The sequence below is a fragment of the Rhea pennata genome, chromosome 13 (genome assembly GCF_028389875.1).
Source record: "Rhea pennata isolate bPtePen1 chromosome 13, bPtePen1.pri, whole genome shotgun sequence".
Lineage (NCBI taxonomy): Eukaryota > Metazoa > Chordata > Aves > Rheiformes > Rheidae > Rhea > Rhea pennata.
Window position 1 is genome coordinate 9,372,913 of NC_084675.1, and position 20,331 is coordinate 9,393,243.

At 37.6% G+C, this 20,331-nt stretch overlaps 1 protein-coding gene across 4 annotated transcripts; it reads left to right on the plus strand.

The window, feature by feature from the left end:
- The first annotated feature begins 815 nt into the window (after window positions 1-815).
- N4BP1 (NEDD4 binding protein 1) lies at window positions 816-20,318 on the plus strand. Of its 4 annotated transcripts, none has more exons than XM_062586425.1 (7): window positions 816-1,065; window positions 5,571-7,342; window positions 12,041-12,171; window positions 12,601-12,697; window positions 14,481-14,588; window positions 16,083-16,190; window positions 18,359-20,318. In XM_062586425.1, exons 1-7 carry the CDS (start codon window positions 820-822, stop codon window positions 18,693-18,695), a joined length of 2,799 nt encoding a protein of 932 aa, XP_062442409.1. In that variant the 5' UTR covers window positions 816-819; the 3' UTR covers window positions 18,696-20,318. The 4 variants fall into 4 exon arrangements, with proteins under 4 accessions (XP_062442409.1, XP_062442410.1, XP_062442411.1 ...); XM_062586428.1 differs by lacking the exon at window positions 816-1,065 and adding an exon at window positions 5,091-5,197; XM_062586426.1 differs by lacking the exon at window positions 14,481-14,588.
- The last annotated feature ends 13 nt before the right edge of the window (window positions 20,319-20,331 follow it).

Below are 20,331 nucleotides of genomic sequence, written 5' to 3' on the forward strand. Positions count from 1 at the left end.
CTTTGTGCAAGTTATTCAGACTTGTCAACTCTAGGTATTCAAAAGTCTACTAATGCCCTAGAACTACTTTTAAAGAATTAAATTTACTCTCCATGTTTCATTAAGGGTGACTCCTTTGTTTTCTCAGCTATCAAAGCTGAGGAGGATATAGCTTCCTGCCCTATAACCACGAATGACAAAACTTACATTTCTTTCTAAACGAAATCCAAGACGATGAGGCCAGAAGGTAGCTCTGGCAACTGGGTCTTAGCACAAAAGCTCTGGGCTGTGAAATCGAGGATGAAAGAGGAAGGTTTCTGCCCCAGCCGGGTGGGCGAGAGCCAGCCGGCAGGGAGGGACCGTTTGTGTGAAGACTGCGCCCGGGGCTAACGGTCGCGCGGGGGGGGGGGGGGGGGGGGGGGGGGGCGGCGCGTGCCGGGGCGCCCGCGCTGTGAGGAGCCGCTGCCGCCCTGCTCCCAGGACACCCGGGGAACGACGGCGGCGATGACGAGCACTCGCCCATCCAGGACGAGAGCTGCGAGGCAGAAGAAAAACAGCAGGCGCCTGGCTCGCTCTTCAACACCCTTCCGGGCTCCGCAGTACGCGCTCTTCCCATGGTAACGGCCCCAGAGCGGGCGGAGAGCGCCGACGCCCTTACTAAAGATGGCGCCGAGGCGGCGCGGTGCCGCCCCCGCGGCTGTGGTCGTCGCGCGCCGGTGACGTCGCGCGCTGAGCGGAGCGGAGCGGAGCCGCGCCGCGGGAGGTGGGGATTCCCCGTGTTGTTGTCCTGCGGCCCGGCGGGATGGGAGGCCGCGGCGCGGCGCGGCGCGGCTGGCGCTGATGGCGGCTCGCTGGGCGGCCCGCGGCTGCGGGCCAGTGCCGGGGCCGGGGCTGGACGAGTTCACCGTCCCGGCGGAGAAGAGCCGCTTCCTGGAGGGGAGCCGGGGCCGCATCGAGGGCTTGTTCGAGGTGCGGCTCGCCGTGCTGGGGGCGCAGGCAGACTGGCGGCCCGCGGGCCCGCCGCCGGCCGCCGCCAGGATCTGGGTGCAGCTGGCGGGCGGCGGCAAGGCTGTGCGCAGCGCCAAGGTAGGCCCGGGGCTGGGGGCCGGGAGCGCGGGGGCGAGGAGCGGCGCGGCCGTGCGGGGAAAGGCCCTGCGGTGCCGCCCGGCGCCGGGGCGGGCGGGCGGCCGGGAGAAGGAGGAAGAACGGGCGAAAAAAGCCACTGCTTCAGGAGGAAACAGAAACTGCCCCGCCTGGGCAAATAGGTGTGTGCCAGATGCCGCCGGGGTGTTGACGTAGGGGCAGGAATGAAGGGGAGTAACGCAGAAGCGCAGAGTTCCTGGTGACTGCGGTATCGGCTCACCTAGCGCTGAACTGCTGTCGGGGCCCGCTGTGCGGCGGCGGGAGCGCTTCGCGTGCCTGCCCCGCTGGTCTCAGTGCCGCGGAGGCGATCAGGATGTGTCTGTCTGTCCCTCCTTTTCTTTTTTCCTAAGTCAAGAAATCACAAGGAAGTGTTTGGGTATTGCCGTGTCTCATGATTGTTTTTTAAACATAATTCTTCCGTGATATTTAATAGCCTGTTAACGGAATTCTTGCTCACAGTTTAAGCATAGAAGCCTAGAAACTAGCAGATGCAGACTATCTCACCAGACTGTTTACTGGAGCAGATAGGTCGAATGTATTGTTGAAAAGAGCAAAAATACACTAAACTAAAGGGCGGGGGAGAGGAAAAGCTATCTAGTCATTTTGTGACTTGGTGACACTAGTTGCTGTGAAGTAATTTTCAGGTAACTGTTAAATCCTTTATACAGCTAATGCTTTTCAGGGGCTTAGCTGTAATAATGTCATTAATACTCATAGTTGGCCTGTAGTAGAAGTATATCTGCTTTAATCATATGACAAAAAAACTATTCAGAAAGTAGCTCTCAAAGTGAACCGCAATACCTGTCTTCTTGTTTTAGTGGAGATTCTTAAAAATTTATTTTGGGACTTAATTCACTATTGGACTTGGTGTTCCATTTTCAAAAGCTTGATTCCTTAACTGGGTAGTGCATAAGACTTCCTTGTGTGAAATATTTCATAGGTTGAGGTTGTTTAGTTGGCTTTGAAATTGACTGTAAACCAATTTGCTTGTATAGTTGGCCTCAGAAACTCCGGAAGCTGTTACAGGTATCGCGAAAGGATATTCTTCCTGCCCAAGCAGCTGTGATACAACATTCCCCATCCCTGAAAACTAAAATCTGAAAGATAGCACATTTCAATTTTCTATTTGCTTGGTTTCCTACAATCATGCAAAATATTTATAGGAAAACATTTTAAAGAGACCATACTATGCTTTTAGCATATTACTGGCAGAGTTATAAAAGTATAACCAGCCAGGGCTAGGGCTTGTTGGTAGGGCTTTCCCACTGCATATGTTGTCTGGGCACATTTTATCTTACTTAAAACAACCCAATGTCTTATAATACCGAATAATAACATAACACAGTAACATAATAACTAGAATATAACCTTTATATGCTAATAATAGTCTTTGCCTTGAATCCTTTGCTGACCTTGTCTCCCAGCAAAAAGGTACTGAATTTTGTATCTGCTTCCTCTGAGATACAGATGAGTTCATACTGTATTTGATTTTTTTTTCTTGCTTGCTTCTGATAATTGCTTACTTCTGCCCTGAGCCCAATTATATAACCTAATAATTAAAGCTGTGTTAGCTGCATAGCGGTGCTCCGGGAGCCGGTGATTGTACTGTGACAGAAAACTAGGGATTTGTCATTAAATTAGTACGCATGTATACGTGTGTGTTCTCATAGAGTTTGAGCAAGTTCTTATTGACTTCTGTCCAATATTAGCTGTTGAGAACTAGATATGAGTACTTCCTGGTGAAACGTATAGGTATCATAATAAGAATGCCTGTAGCTGATGGAAACAAAGCAACAGTTTAAACTTGTACTGCATTTTGTTCAGATTTTGGTAGCTGTCTTACTATAAGTCCTTCTCTCTTTATATCCCTCCTTCTTCAGAAGAGAAAAATAATAGTAAAAGAAAACACAAGGAAAGAAGAGAACTCTTCAAAAAAAAATGAATTTAAACATCAGTTTTTGGAAAAAAAATCATACATGGCTACTATGCATAGAAAGTATGCATCACAGACTTCATCTTTTGAGATTTAGTAGTCAGCTTCACTTGCTTGGGTTTATGTTAAATATCACAAAGGAGAAGTTAGGCATTAGTTGAGTCTTGAAAGATAAGAGAGTTAAAACACAAGTTATCATAGAATCAGTAAGGTTGGAAGGGATCTCTGGAGATCATCTAGTCCAACCTCCCTGCTCAGCACAGTCACCTAAAGCATGTTAGACAGGGTTGCATCCAGGCAGGCCTTGAAGATCTCCAGAGAAGGCGACTCCACCACCTCTCTGAGCAACCTGTTCCAGTGCTCCGTCACTCTCACAGGGAAGAAATTCCCCCTCACGTTCAGGTGGAACTTCCTGTGCTTCAATTTCTGCCCATTGCCTCTTGTCCTGTCGCATGGGACAACTGAAAAGAGTTTAGCCCCCGTTCTCCTGACACCCTCCCTTCAGGTACTTATACACATTAAGATCCCCCCTCAGTCTTCACTTCCCCAGGCTGAAGAGGCCCAGCTCTCACATCCGTTCCTCATAGGGCAGGTGCTCCAGCCCTCTGATCATCTTTGTAGCCCTACGCTGGACTCTTTCCAGTAGCTCCATGTCTCTTTTGTAATGGGGAGCCCAGAACTGGACACACTTATGCCAAAGCATGCGTAAAGGCACAGTGAAAACAGAGCCCTTCAATTTTCCTAGTAAGATAGACTGAAAACTTTTAATGGAGTCCTTCACCATTTCATCCTATCATTTGTGTAGGTCTTGTCTTAATTTCCAAAAGTAAAACGTATTTTTTTTGTAGAAGATGAGCTAAAATTACTGTCTCATTATTGGGTAAGTAACAATGTTAGTTTTATTCATTCAGGTCTGGAATACAACAGCTCAGAAAACTTCTGTAAGCATAAGACAACAGTAGTGTTGCTGGAAACTTTTTCTCTCTAACTTTTCACCAGCTGTGTGCACTGTTAAAAGCCATCCAAATTTTTTTATAATATCTTTCAACTATGTGCACTAAAATTTGGTATTTGGTAATTGTATGTTTCAGAAATGGATAGTAATGATTTTCATTTCTAATTATTAGTTTGAACCCAGTCTGGAGAAGTTACCATAACAAGATTGTTCTTCAGCTATGTTGCCTGTACAGAACAAGCTCAGAGATCACTGTTGCTGTCTGCATTCCTACCTCAGATACTTGAAAGGATCTGGGAGACTTAACTTCCCTTATTATCTCCCTGGATGGGAACCAAAGCTTATTGACTGCAGAGTATGAACAATTGCATGTTGTTACTGCTTCCCTTGAAAAATTTTATAATAGAAGTTTGTGCTTTAATTCATCAGTTGCAAGCAGTGCGCTTACTTTGGCTTCAGCACCATTTAATAAATGTAATGACAATTTCCCAGATCTTGAATAACCTTTTACTTTATCATTGTCTTATTGCTCTGCAAAAACAGTTATGTGATTACTAAGATGCAAACAGTACATCCACAGATGGATGTCTTTGATTTATTATTAATATTTATTATTGTTATAACTATTTATTTATTGTCATTAGTAAATATAAGAGAGCTAACACATCATAACTATTTAAAAGAAAGGGATAATTACCATTGTGATGGCCCCTCTTTGGAAATTTTATTTAGTAAATTGTTTTTACAAGTTCAGTTTTATGGACTAGAGTTACTCTGGTGCAAGGAATTTGTTCATGACTGGAGAATGGAGATGGTAAAATAAATCTTTCTAGATTTATCTTTTTAAACAATAAATACTTGCTTTTCTTTTTAACTAAAGACTACATCAAAAATCAAGATCTTTCAAATGACTTACCCTCTTAAAGTAAAAAAGTGTAGTAATTTAAAACTTTCTGTTTTAGCTATCAACTTTTTTAACTGAATTCTGTGTATTGCATAGAATTCTGGAACCTAAAAGAATGAATTACATATTGTGTAAATATTAGGAATAAAGTTTCAGATTGCAGATACAAGAATTTTAATCATACAGCCATTCTTAATTTTGAGAGAGAAATGGCAGTGTCTGTGCTTTGTCTGTATATGAGCCTAAGTACTTCAACATAGTGAAAGCTCCGATATCAAGAATGGTAAGGATTTTTTGCATTCATTAGATACAAATGTGGTGTGTTTGAACTACAACTCAGATACAATGCTGCTATCAGTTTTCAGTAAATTTATTTGTAAACAATAGTATGCCAAAGAAAGTCTTCTATGAAATCTATTTAAAAGTAATTTCAAATATCTGGTTATTTCTGTTATCCATTTTACTGGCAATATTTATTTTCTCATATTTCTTTCACTAAAGCTGACTATTTGCCAATGCACTTGCCTGTTACTGTATTACTCTATTACCTAAACAAAACTGGTTGTATTTATATTTATATATATATATATATAATTATATATAAAAGCTTTTCACAAATGAAAGTAGTTTACTTTACTGCCTTTCTCTCCTTTTAGGAGTATATTAAGGGACTCTGTGAACCTGAACTAGAAGAAAAGGAGTACTACCCAAAGGACATGCACTGCATTTTTGCTGGTGCACAGAGCCTTTTTCTCAACTGTCTTATTCAGGATACCTGTGCTGACATAACAGTGCTGGAAATAGGATTACTCAGTATTAAGGGGGGTGCAGAAGCTGTTGTTATGGCTCAAAGTCATGTTCAGCAATTTGTGAAGCTTTTTGAAAATAATGAAAGTTTATTAAGCGACAATGAACCAGAAGTTAAAAAGCAGTTTAGACAATTTGTGGAAGCACATGCAGATAAATACACGATGGACTTACTGATCTTGCCTAGCTCACTAAAAAGAGAACTTCTAACCCTCACACAAAGTGAATGTTACGAAGTAGAGAGCGATATCATAGATCTTACAGGTTCTGAAAGCCCAACAGAGCTTTTACAGAATAAGGCATCCAAAGTAATTGTTGTGAGCAAAGATGGAAGAACAGGTGGTGAAGAAGCAAGAAACAATGCTGGAACACCTGTAACTGAACTTACAAAAAAAATGGACACTGTCTTTTCTGATGCTTCTGAAACAAGTTTTATTCCCATAAATGTTGTGCCTCCTTTAGAGGCAGTAGTTTCTAAAGAGAGACAATCGTGTAAAAGAAGATCATCTGATGCTGAGGAAAGGCTTCCTAAAAAACAATTCTCTTTAGAAAATGATCAGGAATTAAAGTCTGTCTCACACCATGATCCTTGCAACAAGGATTCAGTTATTGATCTGCTTTCAGGTAGCTGCAGTGAATCAGATGATCCCAGCTTCTCTATTAAAGAAGGAGATGACATCAGTGAGGAAATGGAATATAAGATTCTTGTGAACTTTTTCAGAACAATGGGATATTCCCAAAATATTGTAGAAAAAGTTATTGGTATCCTGGGACAGTCTGTGGAACCATTAACATTGTTAGAAGAAATTGAAAAAGAAAATCTAAAATTTCAGAAAGAACAGGAACAGTCATCTCAAAAGCTTAAAGCTATAAATCCTCCATTAGGAGGTAATGCAAATCATTCACAAACTCAAGAAGACAAAAAAATTTCTAGCAATAAAAATCTGCTTAAATCCGGTCATACTTCAAAGGAGATAAAAAATGAACATCACAAAATAAGAGAATTACCAAATGCACAGGTTGATGCAGAAGGTAAAATGCATATGCTTGTATGCAAACCTGCCTCCCCTTCCAGTAAAAATTCAGCTATATCTTGTAAACAAAGAGACATTTATTCCCCTGGTAAAAATCGCAGTTCAAGATCTAGCGATATAGAAACTGATGGCATTGTGACTTGTAGCACTGTACTGGCTGGAGCTCCAAAGGATGTTGGTTTTGTAGCCAGAGGGAGCTCAGATGTGCAGCATATGTCAGCTAAGACTAAAACTGCAGTTCAGCAGAAATTTGCACGGCCCTCAGGTGTACAGAATATTCATCCTGTTCTTGAAGACCAGTTTGGACACTGCAGCTCTTCTCAAGTGAGACCTCTCAAACAGCACCCTTCCCAAACTTCAAAATTGGAAAATCCTCCTCAAGATCCTGTATTGTCTTCACAAATACACACTTCAAATCCTGATAGAGAGACAGTGGGACCATACAGACGTCATGTTGATCCTTCAGTTACTGGGGTTCAAAGATTTATGGATTCTTTGAAAAAGCCATACAGACTGGAGTTGAAAAATGAACCTGGGAAACCATATTTAAAACATATCATTATTGATGGAAGCAATGTTGCAATTTCGTAAGTACCACTCTTTCTCTTTATAAAAAGTTCAATAAACTTTCAAATTAATTTGGGAAGAAGTGATTGCCGTCATATGTATAAAACTAAGTTTTTGCTAGCTAGCTTTTTGGTGAAAAACAATTTGGGTACTCAGCAAGGTTTTTCAGATAGTAGTAATGGCTGCATTGGTAAGATATGGTAAGATTTGATAATTGGAGATTACATGAGATTGATAGTACTCATTTTAATTTCTAACATAAAAGAATTTTGATGTAGTTTTTATTTTCTGCTTAGTAATGGTATTTGTGTTTATGGCTGACTTAGTTATACTTTTCTGCTGAGATACTGTACATAAAAGGAAACGTGGAAACTTATAGAGCATCTGCTAAGAGAATTTCCACGTCATGATGCTGGGCATCCCCAGTTGCCAGAAATGAATACATGGGTTGAAGCCAGCTCAAGCCCATTGCTGTGTTCGAATTTTTCGTTAGTTGTTCAGTTGTTATACTCTGTGTTGGGCTGAGCCACGAACACGCCTCCCTCATGCTGGCCTGGCTGACTCAAGGAGATATTCAGAATCTTTCGATGAACAGATCTGTATGTCTCTGTACACACAAATACACTTGTATTAATGGAAAAAATACGGTTGCATTCTTCAGGTTTCATGGACTTAGACAAAAATGCCTTTAGGTATTGTTCTTTCATGACTATGATGGATCTGCTGTACCTCCTAAACTTTTTCTAGTTTCAAGCTTCATGGAATAGCAAAACGTAAGCAGCTGTTAGGGCTAATAAATACTTATAACTCCTTTTTTTTTCTGCACAACACCTCCGCTCAAACAGAATTCATAAGTGCATTACAGAAACTTTCAGAAAATAGAACTAGCAGAACTATTAATGCTCTTATTCCAGTAAACCAGGGAATAAATTTCAACTTCTTTCCTCTACGTGTAATCATAGCCTGATGATTTCTGTTTTGATAATACCTTGGTGTTTGCTGATACCTTACATAGGCTATCAGCAGATACCTTGAAATTCCTAGGCATGCAGTATATTCAGGAATATTTCTGAAAGTGTTCTAAATTTCTTTCACAGTAAAAATACATCTTGCTTTGTTTTATTGAGAGGCATATGCATTTGCACATGTCCTTCCTGGGACTCTGTTTTCCACTGTTCAGAACAAAACCAACTTTTTCAAAGACTATTAGCTTGAAATGCAATTTAAGGAACAAGGATCTAGTAGTGCAGACATAGAACCATGTATCTGGAAAGGACATGCTATGTATGCTGTGTAGCACCAGCAGGAGTCAAAAGTAAATCTGGATAACTTGCTGCATTTGTAAGACTGAATGTAGGAAGACTGTAGTGTATAACCTTTCCTATCAAGTGATTGTTGACTGAAGAAGAGGGTAATCATCCTTATAAATTGATTTCCATATGTTAAGTAAGAGCCTAGCACTATTCCCTTTAAGTGGCAACGGTAAAATTCTTCAATTTGATCACTGAAGGGTTAATCAAACTAGTTGATTGATGTTTTCTGTCATTTGAATTCTGTAGTCCTGCTAGCTTTCACAGGGAAACCTTACATGATCCACAACTCTGACACTGCATGAATAAAAAAAAGTGTACAATGTTTTGTTACAGTAAATAGCTTTTTAAGCAGACTTATTTCCTCATTGTTCAGACTCAGATAGAAAATAGTGATGTAAAAGTACAAGTAATGACTGAGTCATAAGCTACATTGAACTTCTTAGAATCATTTCCCAAATGTGTATTAATGAAAAATAAATGCAAATTGTTGGGGACATGTAGAAAATAACAAACACACTGCATCCTTTTTTGTCTACTTTTTAAATGTAGAGAGATTTTTTTTTCTTCTACACGTTTCATCTGCAACTGGTAAACTCAACATCCTGTTGTAAGACAGAATATATAGTTTTTCCAGCAGACAGAGGTATATCACTTGTCAGGAGGAGTATGGTATGATGAAACATGCTTTTTTGATGTTTTTTGTTGTATTTTTAAGAACCATCAAACACAATCGAAACCAAGCAATTAAATGATGGTGACTAAACATCTACTTAGCCCTCTAAAGGCTGTGAAGCTCCTGTAGAGCACAGCAGCCTGGTGTCCGTGGAGTGCTCCCCAAATGTGATTCTGTAACATCTACCTCCTGCTGTTCAGCCAAATGAAAACTCTGCTTATGAAAAGGACAGGAAAAATGACCAAAAATAACAGAACCACTGAGACGTTTACATGCCCTAACAAATAATCAATGCAGAGAGATTTGGAGGTTTTTTATGTAGCTATTTTGCAGCCTCCATCTGGCTAAACAAAGTCTTAGTATTTTTTGTCATGTTAGAAAGTAAAGATTTTTTTTTTCTTTTTAGGCCATCAGTTTTGCTTCCCAGTTGCTTGAGGGTATGGATATCTGCTTCTATTGCTATGTATTTTGGTCTCATAAGTGTCCTGCTTTTTTTGAAGGAATTAATGCTTTGCTTGCATGCTTGGACTAAGACTTGAATGGGCTTTCAGAAACTCAACCTACTTTGCAGCTTAGCTCTGGAAGACTGCAAAAAGCTGAGTGTTTCTCTTTCTGACATACACAGCCTAGTAAGAACCGTACATTGATATATTAATCCTAGCATAGGCCTGACAGCTATAGTTTCAATATACTTGCTGAATGAGAAGATGAGTAGAGTTTGCTCTAAGCACTAACAAGTGTTTTAAAACCTACCCCTTCTTCTATGGTGATAACAGGCCTTTCAATGTAGATTGAAGCATTCAGATAGGTATTTTGTCCTTTTAAATTAAATTTTATTAAAATACTGAAGAAACTTGCAACAGAGTTAAGAAATTAGTTAATGGAGTTATATATTTCTGTAATAATTTGTAAATCACGATACATGCTTTTCTTAATTTAGTTACAGAACAAAAGGAAAGCTTGAGGTGGCCTGGAAATCAATCCTTAGAAAGCCTAGGCTTCTGCTGTTTACTGCTTTTTGTAACTTATGATCATCTCTTTAACTTCAAAAATATCTTTTTAGGGTTATCATAGGTTTTGAAAGATGTAGGATAGCTGAGATCAGTAATAAGTGTTTACGGTGGGTACAGGGAAACGGATGCAGTCTTTTGAAATGGATGTTTTGAAGATAAGATTACCCTTGAATGGATTTTTTTTTTTTTTTTTTTTAATTTCATTTTTAATTTTAAATGAAGAATATTGTCATGTGCAGTTCTGCAGGTATAAAATCCTGAAATAGAAGCATTGAGAAGTGGAGAAAGCATAGTTTGCAACATGAGCACTGAGTTTTTCGTGTCCCCTGAAGTCCAACTGAGAGCTGTTAAAATAGTGAAAGTATTGAACAAAGTTTTCTACTTTATTAACCTAAATAAAACATAAGCTTAAGATTAGGACTGCATTTTAAGTTCAGAAATTAGAAGATTTATAAAGGGTAAATCTTCTCTGACTGCTGCATTTCTTAGACTGCTCTTGATGTAAAGAACACTTAATTTTACTAGGGCAAGTACAACATAGGATTTTTTTTTCCAGAAAATCAGTGAGTTAACAGATCAGATTTTCTTCCTTTTACAGTTCTGTTTGTATTTATTTGTTTTTCTGTCCTACATAAAATGTTTCCCTCCAACACTCCCACCTGTTATAGTTATACTTTCGATTACATTATATGTTATATATTATCTATACACTATTATAATACTAATCTAAAATGACCCACTTGATAAATTATTATGTAAATCACTTTATTCACTAATCTAATTCAAAATGTGGAATATTTCTTTGTAAGAAATGCTTTGTTCATGCCATTTTCATTTATAGTTTTATTACAATCAGAATAAGTATCTTCTCTGACCTAAGTATGTCTTTGTTTTTTCTAAGCCTAGCCTCTAATTTAAGAAAATAAATGTGAGGGGAAAGTTTCTGAATGAAAACAGGAGTTAACCTTATGTAACCTGCTATTAGGTGTTTGTAGACTGGAGGTAGTTCTCAGCTGGTGGTCAGTGTCTTTCTTTAAGATTCCTGTTTGTTTCCTTCTCTTGAATCTCAGTCCTTAAAACCTCATTAGACAATAAATAACTAAAGAAGGACTTCTTACCTTTTGCTGAATAGGTATATTGGATCATAGGATAATTCAGATTGGAAGGGACCTCAGGAGGTCATCAATTCCAATCTCAATACTCTTCGTGTTAGATAATTGTTTATTAGTTTTCTCAAAAGCCACTTAACTAAGCTACAAAAATAGGAAGAAGTAAGCATCTTACTCCTTTAAGAGGAAGAAATGATTACCACTGAAACATAGTATTTTAAAAGTCTTTCTTCAAAAAAACGCATTATTTTACTTAAAAACAACTCAGATTGTGAAAATAAAGGGAAAGGAAGCCCTAATATTTTAGATTATGAGCGGACTTCTCCTGTTAATTCTTCAGAACCAATTGAGCCAAAGCTGTTCTGTTTCATAGTAGGACTATATCTGGAACTATCATGAATTGGATGTTGATCATTTTAATATATAATCAATGGATTTCTGAAACAGTCGCTATCAGCCTCTTTTGAAGGAAAACACAGTTCTTCTGGTTACTGAAATACAGTTCTGCTCACAAAACTCAACGTGGACTGAGCAACTTTACCTGTCTTACTTTGGAAAGGCTTTTGAGTTAAGTTACAAGTGACATTTCTATTCTTCCCCCCTCCTCCAGTCATGGTCTAAGGAAATTCTTCTCCTGTCGAGGAATTGCAATAGCTGTTGATTACTTTTGGAAACGTGGCCACAGAAATATTACTGTATTTGTTCCACAGTGGAGAACAAGACGTGATCCTTCCATTACAGGTGAGGCAAATAATTTCCTTACTTTATTATTATTATTATCTTTATTAAACTAAGTTACAGCTAATTGGATACTTCTGGGAATTGAGTAGAAAAGAAATAATTGATAAAACTGAAGCATAAAAGTTCTGGTTGCTCAGCATGCATCTTTTTATTTCAATATACAGTTTGGGATGCTCTGAAATGCTTTGCAAGCCAGCTGACATAGGCTTTTTTTTTTTTTTAAACAGAGAATCTTTCATTTAGATTTCAACCTCTTCCATTCTTATAATAATAGTAGATCTCTAACTGTCAACAAGCCATTCCTGTAGATTAATAGAGAAATAATGCACTTCTCTGCTAATTATATATCAGATTAATTGTCAAATCTCTAAATAGCTTAGAGGAAAGTTTTTATTTTTAAAACTGAATAGTTGTTTCATGTTTTAACAGAGCAGCATTTCTTAACACAGCTCCAGGACGTTGGAATATTGTCTTTAACCCCTGCAAGGATGGTTTTGGGAGCAAGAATTGCTGCTCATGATGACCGGTATGGAACATGTGTAGTGTTACAGTCTTCTTAAAAATCTGACTGGTGATTGTAACAGTAATACTTCATACGTGATAGTATTAGCCAGTTATTCATCCCCTTTAGAAAGGAGCTATATCCAGCTTAAGTCTGAGCTTTACATTTGTTACATCTAGAAATCTATTTTTTAGTATAATAAGATATGTAATTTTATATATACAGTTTTCAGAAATTAATAGAAAATAGCAAAATTTTCATGGCAATTTTAACAAAACAATTGCTAAGTGAATTCATTTCAATTTTCATCATTTGCCTTGAGAAAGAGTTGAATTTTCTGATAATGTTTTATGCTTTCCTGATCATAGTTTTATCCCTGAATGATCTCTAACTTTGGAGTGTAAATCAGCTGCTGAGAGTTACTATTTTGTTTGTTGTTTTGTTTGATTGTTTTTTTAATACTGTTGTGGCACCTAGACACAGACAGGCATTTGGATCAATGTAACAATGTTTAGATTAGTTTCCAAGTTATTTTGAGCAACAGAGATCAACTTCAAAATTTAGGAATCTTAATTCAGCAAACAAGAGCAGTAAGCTTTAAGTGTGTGGTGGTTTTGAGGGAGAGGGCAGTCCGCTAGTGATTACATACCTATTACTGAATTCTCACAGGCTCGAGATATAGTTAGCAGAGCATACTAGCAAGTTCTTTCAGTCAGCTTTCTTAATTCTGCATGGATAAGCAGTTTGCAGCTTTGAAATTGCATTTGGCAGAGAGCCTCAGTTTCTGCCTTCTAAACTAATAATCATTCCTACTTTTATTTTTTTTATCTACAAAGTCATAAAGTTCTTACATCATGAGTATGCCTATTTTTTGTTAGATTGCAAAATCGCATACCTGATTGCAAAACTTGATGTGCAAAAGATATATAAAGTGTAGTGCACTTAATTCATCTTCCTTGTTAAAATACAGCAGCTCAAATCTGTTAGTTTGTAATAATGTTACAGCAAAAAACAGAAGTATGTATAAGGCAGCCAAGTTGGTGTTTTTTTCCACATTACCTCCATAGCTGTAATATTTTTTTTATACGCCCAGCTTTCATATAACATACTGTGTAGGTGCAGTAGGTACAGCTGAGATCACTTGGGAAATCAATGTTGTGTTAACGTACTTATGGTTAAAAGTGTATGTGCCTCCTTTAAAAAAAAATCCATTAACTCTCTACTGAAATAATCTGCATGCAGTGTTTCAACTACCCAAAAGCTTATTTTCTGACGGATAAACAAATCATGCTTTTTATTAAGAAATCGATAGTTACCATTTGTCTTAATTATTTAACCAAAAAATGGTAGCAGTAGTCATATAGACAAGTGTTGATAGACCAAGCAAGTAACATGTATAACTATCGTGCAGAATAAGGACATTGAAAAGTGTCCAAAAATTAATTGGACAATTAAAAAAATGTTCAAAAGAAGTATGTGGAAATAAACTTGGATTGGAATGTGTATGAAATATTGTGCTCTTCTTTAAAGCATACCATTTACCTCTACAAATACTTCAGAATCTTGTGTCTTTTTAGCCTTCAATAATGACTCTACTGCACTAAAACTAATGCTACCTAAAGCATTACTGCTTAAATTTATATGGTAGGTCAAAATCGAGTAATTTCCTGGTAAGGAAAATGCTTGTTTTCAAGTTTTCCTGTAAGTGTGTTCTTTCTGAATGATGGAGATGTTTATTCTTCTAGATATTTGGATAATTTTGAGCAAGGCAGACTATCTTTAACTGTCTTTGAAATGATTGTTACAGATTTTTATTGCATCTTGCTGATAGAACAGGAGGTGTTATTGTGACTAATGATAACTTCAGAGAATTTGTGACAGAATCACTTGCCTGGAGGGAAATTATTCAGAAAAGGTAACTGCTCAGGTTTCTAAGAAAGCTTAAAGGATGCCTGTCTGTACAGTAATGGGCATTACTAAGGGGGGTGGGGAGTGGAAGAGGGAATCTATCTCTAAAGGCAGTCTTTCGTGTGACTCTGGTAGAGCCCAAAAGAAAACTGTGTTTGAGTTGCATTACCTTAATACATGGCCTTATAATCATGTCTTGAATAGGTTAATGTTCCTAATTTTTCATGTGTTCTCTAATGCACTTCTGTTATTTCTTCACGTAAATAGAAGCTTGGTGTAGCAAGCTTCATTCTGAAGCTGTGTTACATCCTGTTAAAATATACCTTTTCTGAGGTCCATTTTTAGAGACTTCCTTGATTTACATGTCATTTCTTCAAGGAGATGTTAAGATACAGGTCCACTGTTAAGGTTTCAGAATCAGTCACTCTTTACTGTAGCACAACAAATAGACATATCTAAATAACATAATAAACAATTACCACTAACCAGCTGCAGGCAAATGTTATAATTGTTGAGTGTCTTTGGGGTGTAGATGAGTTGATGTAACTGTCAAATATCCCAGAGTTGACGGGTGGATTCTCTGTGAATTAGTTTCTCTTGTACAGTATGTATCTTTTTTTTCCTTTCTGTTAAAACAGATCTTACTATCAAAGTATGATCTACTGTTAATCTCCTTTGCCCAAATTTACCATTAATTCCTCAGAGTTCTTACCTTACAGATATCTTCTGAGGGTATTATCTGTGTTGCAGTGACTGGGGTCTGTGTAGGTTTACCTGAAATAAATAGTTAAAAACTGGCTTGTGTTCTCTTAATATAGCTGAAGAACATGGAACTTAGGTTGGCTTGTTATGTAGGTATTTACCTTATTTTCTGAGCGAGTTTTACCCAAGCTTGGTTCTGTTCTTGTACAGTACTTCAGCAAGTACACTAGGTGCGTCATTCAGAGCCTGTGGTTTTCAAGAACTTGTGTTAACATCTGTTATCAGTTTTACTTCTGGGGAAATTCCACTATACCAAATCCTTTCCTTGCAGACAAATTTTGGTTGAACTGTTTTCCTTGAGTGCAGATTTCCCACTGTCCTAAAATGATTCCAGAAAAATGACGGTAAACAGCTAACTCCATGTCCACTGGTTGTTTGGCTTTCTGGTAATGTATGTATTTTAGCTAGCTACTTGAACATCCTGGCAAGGAAGGGGAGTTCAGACAACCAGAAGATATTCTCTAATCATCTAGAAAATCCATCCCAGTCTCTTTAATAATTAAAAAAAAATAAATAAATAAAATAAAAAAGTCAAAGAACTAGATGTTCTGCAGTGCAATGGCAACAATCCACATAATCGCCCATTAAATGGTTTTGACAGCCTAAAACGGTGTTCACTGTTTAGGCTTCAGCAACTCCTAGTATGATATGAAGCTTCTGCTTTATGGCAATTTATGCAACAGAGGTAAAGGGAGAGAAAATATACATTAATAGGAATCTTGAAAAAACTCTCTTACAGGTTGCTCCAGTACACTTTTGCTGGGGACATATTTATGGTTCCTGATGATCCTTTGGGAAGAAATGGACCTAGATTAGAGGACTTCCTTCGCAATGAAGGCTGTTCTAGGTACAAGCACTATTTTCGCTTTTCTTTGAGACAGCTATGAGTTTAAATGTGAAATGAACTGCTTTCATGTTTTGCTTCAAAACACTTCCTTTAGAGCTATACAGTAAAGGTACAGTAATACTAAGCAAGAAGATGGTTTATTAGGATGTCATAGCTTAACAAAACCATGTTTTTTCCTGTTAGTTCATTCTGTTCAGAAACTGCTGGTGACACTTGCATCTAATCAAGATCTCGATCACGTCTAAGAAAAGCAAGACAAATGCCTCAGTAACTTTCTGTGAGGTTTGATTGTGGTGGCTTTCACATAAAGGTGGTCCAAACAATACTGCACTAACCTACCAGGAGTGTGGATGTGGTAGTCTGGTATCCTGCGAATTAGTATGATGCTATCCTGGTTAATCACTTACTCATTATCCATAGTGGGACAATAGGCACTCCAAAGGAGGATTCTAAATTCATATCTTGTGTCACAGGAGAGGTGTTTCACTCTACAAGGTATCTTGAGGGTACTGCACTGTGCGATTAGCAATATCTCTTAAAATTGGTTTTATTGTTACATGGATTTATATTTTATTCATAATCTTAAAAAATAATAGACATAGATCTTGTTTGTAAGATCATTCTATTTTTAGATATATATATTCAAAAGTATGAACTTGCTGTGCATTACCTGCCAAGACTTCAGAGTGGATTTACTCTTTTGCATGAGATAATAAGCTCTTTGCAGTTCTTTCAGTAGCTTGGGAATTATAAATGCTAATGGTAGTGAGGAGTACTGACAGATTTTAGAAACAAGTGATGAAGTAATAACAAATCAGTTGTACAAAAGGCAAGCCTATGCACTTAATAGAAAGTGTAAGCGGGAAGCTAGACTATTGGAAATAGCTGAGGAAAAGAAAACACATATATACCAGCTGATTGTAGGTTGATTTGAAAATAGCCATATGATGTAGGCATCAAAAAGGCAAATGCAGTTCTAGAGCTGCAACAGGAAATGTTAACGAAATATTCAAGCTCTGATGTAAAACTCTTATGAGATGTCTTTTGGAACGTTATGTTTTGGTCACCTATGCTCAAGAAAAATGCAGTGAAAATGGAGCATGTCCTGAGAGATGGCTGTGAGGAGTGTGTAAAAGGAGAGGACCTTTCTTTTGAGAAGTCTAGAAGAGCTTGGTCTCCTAACCGTATGGGTTGTTTTTGGAGAGAGAGAAGGTACCAGTGTGTAAAGAGTTGATTTTGTTCTTCCTTAAGAACAAAAGGTTCTAGGTGTTTTCTAGGTGACTTAAATGACACAGTGAGCATAAAAGGCACCAGTGGTTGCCAGGAGTAAGGTCAGAAACTAGATCTCAAGCAATTAGAGAACCTTTTCATACTGAGTCCTCTCATTGCTCTAATTGCTTTTCAAATAGAGCTTAGTACATTTTATGTACTATTTCCTCTAGCACCGGGAGGATGGACTGTTACATGAGTTTCAGTTCGTGTTTCTATGTTATCTAATGGTATCAGAAGTAGAAGCAGCCCTGAATTTTTTAATACTAGCAGTTCAGAGTGACAACAACTTTTTCTACAAAGTTTGAAATGAAATCTCAATATTTAAGGACGAATATTCAGATACTGAAATTGCTTAAAAAATTAATTGCCCTTACTAGGGATGTCAAATGAGGCAGATTATGGCCTTGATCCTAAAATTTGGCATGGCTGACAGCTCTCAAGTCATGAGCAAAAGTAGATGAGGAATGGTCCCTGGAGCAGCTGAACCCCTTTTAGTCTGCCTGTATTTTCACATGTGATTAGTCACTGTCCATGTGTTCAGTGTATCTTTTTATGTATTTAGCTCTGTAATACTGAGGTTGATACTTCTATAAAATAAGTTCTTGACTGTTTTTACTGTATTTCGCCAAGTAAATGTCACAGTATTCTAAAAGCACATTGGAACTTGTTCTAGATAATGTTAATTGATGTTTTTAGTCACTCCAAATTCAAATTGAAAATTGTTATACCTACTATTTTTTTTCACTTTGGGATCAAATGTCTGTGTTTCTTGATAAATAATTAGGTAAGCAGCAGTGAAGTGTAGGAGTTAAAGGCTTTTCTTTTCTGTGGTTGTTCAGAGACACCTAGCATCTTTTCTTCCTTATTTAATCAAAGATTTTAATTTTGTTCCATAGAGATTTTCTGGCACCACAGAAGGCTTTACAGAGCAGTGGACAATATTCTTCTGAGAAACCTTTCTTCGTGCCAGTCTCCAAACCAACTAGTAGCAATCGACAACCTAAAAACCAAATACATAGCGATCATTCACCAACTTGGCTTTCACTGGAACCAAACATACAGGCTTGTCTTGCGATTCCACCACAGAGATCTGCCTCAGAAACAGTACAGCTAAGAGATGCCCTGATAAAAATATTTCCTGATTATGAGCAAAGACAGAAGATTGATCAAATACTAGCTCACCATCCATTTATGAGAGATCTTAATGCACTGTCTGCCATGGTGCTGGACTGAGTATTTCTGCAGGGTTTTTATATCATGACTGATATGTCTAACTTTGAATGTCAATGTGAAGAAAATTGTTGCTCTGTTATGTTACTTTGTGAATATTCAGAACCTAATTTTATTTGTATAAACAAATATATTTTTTGTGTATGTTTCTATTGCTAATAGATGCCAGGTTTTTGGTAAATTAAAAACTGCTGCTACTACAGATTTGTATTAATATTTTCTGTGAAAAAAAACCCACAAATCTTCTGCTTCATTTGAATTGAACTTACTAAAGCAGTTCTAAAGAACTGTTATCACTTCAAAATACTGTTAGCACTTTTTAAAACTCCTTTCCTCAAAGGGGAAAAATTATATTAGAGGATGAAAAATGACTCTTACATCTTCAGACATATTTTTCAGATGTATGCATAACATAATACAGCATAAGCCATGCTTATACCAGGTAACATAGTTGGGATTTGGCATGTAGAGTATAGATACTCTTAGAAAACCTCTGCTCTAAGTATCTCCTTTAAGTTATGATCTTCTAAATATATCTCCATGGAAGTACAACAAATCTATTTAGTATTTTCAGATGTGAATACTGCTGTATTGTATGTCAACCTGCTTTCATTAGGCCTGCTTTGTGGATTTTAGAAGTACTCAGTATGTTCCAGAGGTCTGTAAACTGCAATTTGGAAATTGCTGCATTGGAGTAGTGAATGTTTGGTGTATTGTTGAAGTACTGTCACAAGGTGGCATAGTGCATCTGTTGGTTTGTAATGATCAAGTAGGAGGTTTCTGACTTACATTCAGAAATGCTAGTTCTTACAAAAAAAAAAAAAAAAAAAAAGATAACAGCAATTGTAAGACTGCTGTTACGGGTAAAACTGAATATTACATGAATAATGTACAGGTAAACAGCTTTCTGATACTGCAGGCAACTAGGAAGCAGTGTATATATGAATAAAATCTTAGTGCCCATGGAGTGAAAACAGATGAAGAAAATACATTTGCTTGTTTATTCAGGTTGTGAGGTATTACTACTTAGAGTAGTTGGGAAAGAAGTTTTAAATTAGAAAGTGTAAATTCACAACCCATCTCAATGGGAAATTTTTGTAATGCTTTCAAAGATCTGTGATATTTATATTGCTAAAGATACCAAAATTGTGCTGAAGGAGTATTGATGTTTTTTCTTTTTTTAAAAAAAATCTAATTTAAAAACAGTCAGCTCTACTTCCTGGTTGCTCTTGTCCTGCCCCATTCCAATTTTTAATGCTGTAATAGGCTAACAGAATGTGTTACTGTTTATTTAGAAACTGCATGCTGTCTTGCGTGCAGTAGATAAGCTACAGTATTCAGTCAGCTGTACTCCATTAAATTTGTTTTGGGACCTACCCCAAAAGTAGGGTGAAAAAAAGGAACCACAGTTCACAAAGGCTGACCACTAGAACCACTCTGAAGAGCAGGAGCAAAGTGAAGATTACTGTGTGTCTGTCTCTCTATGTACTTAAGACTGCCATACCTTCCTTTTCACAGATTTCTGGTGCTATTTTTTCAAATTAGTAAAAGCAAATCAGACTAAAAACTGGGGCAAAAAATTGAGGCTAATAGGCCTGTATTAAACTTCTGAAATACTGACCCTTACCCTGAAGTGTAA